Source organism: Bidens hawaiensis, unplaced genomic scaffold (assembly GCF_021521415.1).
Source record: "Bidens hawaiensis isolate Kalapana, Puna unplaced genomic scaffold, B.hawaiensis_p1.1 tig00030506_1, whole genome shotgun sequence".
Lineage (NCBI taxonomy): Eukaryota > Viridiplantae > Streptophyta > Magnoliopsida > Asterales > Asteraceae > Bidens > Bidens hawaiensis.
In genome coordinates this window covers 185114-192014 of record NW_027505182.1, presented here as the reverse complement: position 1 = coordinate 192014, position 6901 = coordinate 185114, and the positions used below count along the sequence as shown (strand labels likewise).

Genomic DNA, 6901 nt, shown 5'->3' with positions numbered 1-6901 from the left:
CAGAAGGTGGATCTGAGTCAATTGATGTAAAACTTATATAGAAACGCTGCTTCAAACGACTTGATTTGTGTTGAAGCAGCGTTTGAAACACCTCGAGGTAAGTTTAAAACATCATTTTGTTGTCTGAAACACCTCTAGGTAAGTTTTGCATCAGCTAATTCGTATTCCTGTTCCGATAAAAAATCCCATAAGTTTGAAATTCGAAAATAATAAGATAGCATGGTTAAGTTTTAATTTTAACTAAAGAAAAATATCAGACACAACACACATACCTCTCTCTCTCTCTCTCTCTCACTGACAGACTCCACCACCACATAGGGCCTCAAGTTGCAGCTGAAAATCAATGTAAGAGCGCATAAAAATCCTTGCTCTATCTTCAATTCACTCTATCACTTCATCAATTGCCTTTTATCTTCATTTGTAGGGTTTTGTAAAGGAGACTTTAGGGTTTACTCCGATAATCATCACCGGAGAAACAATTACACGGATTAAACAGGGGCAAAGTAGTGCATCTGTTTGCGTAAGCATATTACAATGCGGCTGTTTCCGATTAACTCGTCCAGAGAGCTCAGAAACGGAGGAAACAATGAAGATGCTGCTTTGCTGTATCTTAACGTGTACGATCTCACCCCTGTTAATGATTACCTTTACTGGTTAGGCTTTGGAATCTTCCATTCTGGTATTGAAGGTACGTACACTATTACTTTCCATTCGTGTTTGAAATCGATATCGGTTAACCAATGATCAGTATAGATGATAGTTGAGATGGTTTGATGTACTAGTTCACTAGGCGCCAGTCGGGCGGTGGAGTAGGGACTAGCGATCAATCGGATTGGAGTTTATAACCAATCAATTTTGACCGGTCTTGACCAAATAGTCGGGATTTTTAAAACCATAGTCTAATTTTAACTAACAGATGTAGGAAATTAATCTGAGAAAAGTATCACCTAGGTGTTGAATCCTTTTGAACTAGTAACAACTTGTATGAGATTACGGAGAATTAGAAATAAGCATGTGAAATATGGAACTAGACTAGAATTTCGTCATGGACACGTAATCATGTGATTCTTCTTAAAGCTAAAGTGATAAAACACATTGTAGACAAGTTGGTGTAGTCGCTAGTCAGGCGGTAGGATGGGGACTAGCAATTAATAGGGATTAATCGGATCAGACTTTAATGTATCATTTTCAGTTATACATGCATACACACATTTTTATATGGAATTTTCAGTTTCGTATATACACATACACATTTTGGCTGGAATCACGTCAGAAACCGCCGATTTTGGCCGGAACCTCGCCAAAAAAGCCGACAAGTCCGATTAATCTCGATTTTGGCTGGATTTGACCATTGACTGATTAACTGGTCTATAGCCCAAGATTTTTCAGCAGGGTGGGGACTAATGATTAATCAGGGATTAATCGGCGCCTAGTCGGGATTTTTACAACCATTTTGGAGCCACCTAACATCACCTGAATGAAGCTCTGACGATAAAATAAGCTGGAATACTCGAAAGTGGATTAAACACCTTTTAAGGTTATCTAATCCCAGGATCCCACAACTCTTAGAATGCTAACACTATAGACACATGATCTAACAGTAAAGCTTGTAGACTATAGTACAAAGAAACAATCATAAGGGGATTTCTAACATAAATAGTTAAATACTAGTTTTATTAAAGCATATGTCTATGGATGCACACTCAAGTAATCAACTAAAACCCTATATTTGTCAATGACCATCCATATAGTCAGTTGTTCTAGAAGTGTAAACAAAAGTTATCAAATCTAACAATGAAATAAGTGGTCATACGGGTTTTCCAAAATGCTAAGATCAAATTATCCACACAAAATGGGTTTTTAATTAAGTTATATCGAATACGCATGAAGAATGAAATATTAAACGAACTAGTATTATGAAACCAACAAAAACATCACTGAAATCAACATACGAATCGTCACAAACTATCAAGTATTATCTAACCTAAGTGATAAACAAGAATTAGCTCATAATGATCTGAAAACAAAGGAAACCACGCAGCTGCATATCCCGAACGTGTTCTTTATCATGCCTAAGGTTCCAAATATTTCCGACTTCTGTTCATTTTTCCTGATTTCCTCGTTTTCATTACAGTAACCGTTTTTTCTACAAATTCACAAATAAATAACATAAATATCGATTCATGCAAATGTGCAAATAAAATATCGAAAGTGGACATTTAATGTGAACAAGTTTTGCAGTTGGTTTTAGACACATCATTGATGCATCGAAAATTATGTAATTGATGTGTCTGATTAAGTAATATGTTTGCATTCTTTGATATGATAAACCAGTATATGACATGGAATATGCATTTGGGGCCCACGAGTACCCGACCAGCGGGGTGTTTGAGGTGGAACCCAAAAGCTGCCCGGGTTTTATCTTCAGGCGGTCCATTCCTTTGGGCACCACTAACATGTCTCCACCAGAATTTCGGTCATTCATGGAAAATCTTTCTAATAAATATCATGGTGACACTTATCATTTGACTGCAAAAAACTGCAATCATTTCACTAATGAAGTCAGCATGCAGTTGACCGGAAAACCAATCCCCGGATGGGTCAACCGTTTGGCTAAAGTTGGTATGTTTGGGTTTGACTTTCTTGCAAAAAAAAATAAAAAAATTAAAAGAGTGATTTCAAAATTTCAATTTATTTTGATAAACAGGTTCTTTTTGCAATTGTTTACTGCCAGAAAACATTCAAGTTGCAGCTGTTAGACATTTACCCGATCATGCAGCATATTCCAGTGAGTGTTAGTTTATTGCAAATATAATGTATTAATAAATCCTCAACAAAGTTGAAAATATTGTTGAAACAGATGAAGGGTCGGGTTCCGGTGAATCGTCTTTCACAATGGAGAGTGAAGAAGATGAAGTGGATCATCATCTGTTAACTGCACCAAATAGTGAGGTGGCATTTTTACAGGACGCACCAGTGAGACTAGCTAAAGACCTTCTATAATTTATATATAATATAGTTTAGTGTATAGGTTTTTCAAGAAAATAGGTTTCTTGAGTTTGTTGTGTTCTTGCTGAGCGCCACTTGTTGGTAGAATGCGTATGCCGTCTGTTGTTTTGTGTATGATTTAAGAAAAATGTTTGGTTATTTATCAAGTGACTTGTGAAAAGCAAATATGCACATCTAACCATCTAAGTGTAAAAATGCCCCTTTACTTGGCCTGTTTAGAATTAAACTTAGTAACGTTCGTATATAGTTTTTAACGAGTGTGCTTACGTGGCAATATGTTCCTTTTTCTGAACATTGAGCACACCCGTCGAAAATTTACTTTTAAACCTATATATTGCTCTTTTTGTGGTACCTTAACTAACACTAATTGATGAGTCTAAACACCCTATGCCGCTATGGCAAGAGTTTATCAACAATGTGGGCACTATGTAGCTCTGTCCACTTTTAAGTGTCAAAACAAAGTTTTTCTTTTTGTTTATGTGAAAAACTAAGTAGTGCCATTGGAAAATAGGTTTTATGTTGGAAAGCTGGGTTGTGTTTCTCCTACTCTTTTTAATTGACACCTGTTACTCACCTCTATACCTGAATGCATATTGTAAGATTCGAACCCTTCACCCATTGGTTAGGTCATACAACATTATCACAAGGATTTTCCCATGAGGGTTGTCGCTCTCCTAGATGACACGTATTCTCGTTCTCTGTTCCTTTGCGAAGACAGTGTGGGATCACATCAGGAATTGATGGTGCATCCTGGCTCCTTATTAGAAATCTCATAGAGAGGTTCTTGCAATCCCGCGCTCTCACATTGCACCTAACCTGATAAAAAGGTGTTACGCACGATCATTGTCGGTGCTATGTCGTGCTTATTGAGGGAGGAGTCACAACGAAAAGATCTTCAATAACTTCAGCACCCATTCCATCAACGTGCCGGAGATCAAAACGACTATTTTCTTTTGGTAAAAAATCAGAGCTAACAAATCTTGATTGGTCTATGCGGTGAAATAGTGTGTCGTATCGGGTTGTGTATTCGTATTCTCGTGTAACTGTTACGCCTTAGCATCTTTCTAGGCTTCATTTTTTTTTATATTTTTATAATCCATCTTCTGTCTTTAAAAAAATTACTAAAAACACTATTTTAATAAATTTTTTGTTGATATCAGTGATAAATATGCTTTTTTTTACCAATACCTACTTTTCTTTTTAGAAAAACTTAATGAAATCCTTTTGTAACAAAAATATAATAAAAGTTCTTTTAAATATAATAGTATTAATTTGTAATTTAATAAAGATAAAACAAAAACAAACTTTTATTCTATGTAATATGATTGTATATTTACGACAATCATGACGACAATTGAAATGTCGTTTACGCAAGATGAACATGCAATAAAGACATTTATTAAGATATATTTGTTTGTATATTATTTCTCTTGTAGCTGTGGTTTTCGGACACTGGAGGGTGCCGGCAGAATGAGATGCTAGATAGATAGTGACTGTTAGTCAAATTTATAAGTTTTGCTTATACGGCAGAAGATCCAACATGAGTACCTTATTATCGTATTTATATGGATGATCATAATATCCTCATGTTTCCAAACCTAAGGGGGTACTGAGTGGTGTTGAATTTACTGATCAGCATTAATGAATAGACTTGCAAAGTGTCTAGCAAATCATGTCCCTCTTACCCCTCTCACTTTCATCAAGCGAGCCTCCGTGGTTTACTCGAACCGCACTTCGATCATATACGAGGGACTCCAGTTCAACTGGAGCCAAACATATGAGCGGTGTTGCCGTCTTGCATATTCTCTTCGCTCGCTTAATGTTGCCAAGAATGATGTGGTAAGTTTCTTGCCATTCTAAATCTTGCATATGTTGCACACCATTCTAATTAACATTAGATCTTTACTAGGTATCGATACTTGCACCAAACGTTCCAGCGTTGTACGAGATGCATTTCGCAGTTCCAATGGCTGGAGCCGTGCTTAACACAATGAACACGAGGCTAGACGCTAAAAACATAGCCACTATTCTTCGGCATTCCGAAGCAAAGATCTTCTTTGTTGACTATGAGTTTGTCCCGGTAGCATCTCAAGGGCTTCGGTTATTAACGTCGGAGCATGTAGACAACCACTCTTCTATCCAACCAATTATGCCGAAGGTTATCGTGATCGATGACATCAAAGCCCCAACCGGTGTTCGTGTTGACAACAAGTTAGAATATGAACAACTCATTCAAGATGGTAATCCACAATACACTGGTGAAGATGTTGAAGATGAATGGGATGCGATCGCATTGACTTACACGTCGGGAACCACCTCGGTGCCAAAAGGGGTGGTTAGTAGCCACCGTGCCGCTTATTTGAGCACGATGAGCTTGATTCTAGGATGGGAAATGGGTACCGAGCCGGTGTACCTGTGGTCCTTACCGATGTTTCACTGTAACGGTTGGACGTTTACGTGGGGCGTGGCAGCAAGAGGCGGCACAAACGTGTTGATCCGCCACACCACCGCTGGCGAAATGTATAAGAGCATTGCAAACCATAAGGTGACTCACATGTGTTGTGCACCAGTTGTGTTGAATATTCTTTTGGAGGGTAAACCCAGTGAGCGTCTTGACTCGAAAGTCAAGATACTCACGGGTGGAGCGCCCCCACTAGCGGCGCTCTTGGAGAAGATGGAGGAGTTAGGATTCCATATAACCCATGCATATGGCCTCACCGAGGCCACTGGACCGGCACTGTTGTGCGAGTGGCGGTCCGGATGGGATCAACTACCTAGAAGTCATCAAGCCCGACTAAAGGCTTGCCAGGGTGTGAGTATCCTCTCGCTCGCGGATGTGGATGTTAAGAACACGAAAACGATGGAGGGTGTTCCGCATGATGGGAAGACGATGGGCGAGGTTGTGCTTCGGGGAAGTAGCATCATGAAAGGTTACCTAAAGGATGACGATGAGAATGCGAAAGCCTTTCGAGACGGATGGTTCTTTACTGGTGATATTGGAGTTATCCATCCGGATGGATATGTGGAAATCAAGGACAGGTCGAAAGACATCATTATTTCAGGGGGAGAGAATATAAGTAGTTTAGAAGTGGAGTCGATTTTATTTAAACATCACGCGGTACTAGAATCCGCGGTGGTGGCCATGCCTAATCCGCGGTGGGGGGAGAGTCCTTGTGCTTTCATTGTGTTGAAAGACAGTACCGGGGAAACGACTAAAACTGAAATCTTGGCATATTGTGAGAAAAACATGCCAAGATTTATGGTTCCTAAGAAGGTGGAGTTTGTAAAGCAGCTACCAAAAACATCAACTGGTAAAATCCTTAAACACGAGCTTAGGAAAGTTGCAAATGATCTTTAGACGTCTCAATACAAGAAAACCAGTGTAAAGAGATTTAGTTTAATAGTATTAGGTAACTTGTAACAAGTGTGCATAATCATGAAACCAGAGTTGCAATTTCACCCTTTAAATGTTTATTCTTATTGGCAAATTATAATCTTAAATTTTGTGTATTGGCCGATAATAATCTCACATTTAAAAATTACCACAAACGGTCCAACCTCTCAACTATTTTTGTCTCAATGGACCTCCGTTAAAAACACTTAACGTCGTTAAGTTTTTTTCCAAGTTTCAAACCGATGTTTTAGGGCTTTTGATTGGAAGAAGGATACGAGTCGACTGATGCAAAACTTATCTCGAAACGGTGATCCAAACGACAAAACAGTGTTTCAATTCGGGTGTTTGAATTTCCAATTAACAAATATTAAGCCATTTGAATCACCGTTTCGAGAAGTTTTACATCAGTCTACTCGTATCTTTCTTCCGATCAAAAGCCCTAAAACATCGGTTTGAAACTCAGAAAAACCTTAGCGACGTTAAGTGTTTTTTAGCGAA

The 6901-nt window shown here is 38.5% G+C and overlaps 1 protein-coding gene and 1 pseudogene across 1 annotated transcript; both read left to right on the top strand.

The window, feature by feature from the left end:
* The first annotated feature begins 430 nt into the window (after positions 1 to 430).
* LOC143611302 (deSI-like protein At4g17486) lies at positions 431 to 3173 on the top strand. The gene is made up of 4 exons (XM_077085532.1): positions 431 to 688; positions 2335 to 2622; positions 2708 to 2788; positions 2861 to 3173. The coding sequence occupies exons 1-4, from the start codon at positions 535 to 537 to the stop codon at positions 3001 to 3003; spliced, it is 666 nt and encodes a 221-aa protein (XP_076941647.1). The 5' UTR covers positions 431 to 534; the 3' UTR covers positions 3004 to 3173.
* A 1477-nt stretch (positions 3174 to 4650) lies between these two features.
* Positions 4651 to 6367, top strand: LOC143611308 (trans-cinnamate:CoA ligase, peroxisomal pseudogene; annotated as a pseudogene).
* The last annotated feature ends 534 nt before the right edge of the window (positions 6368 to 6901 follow it).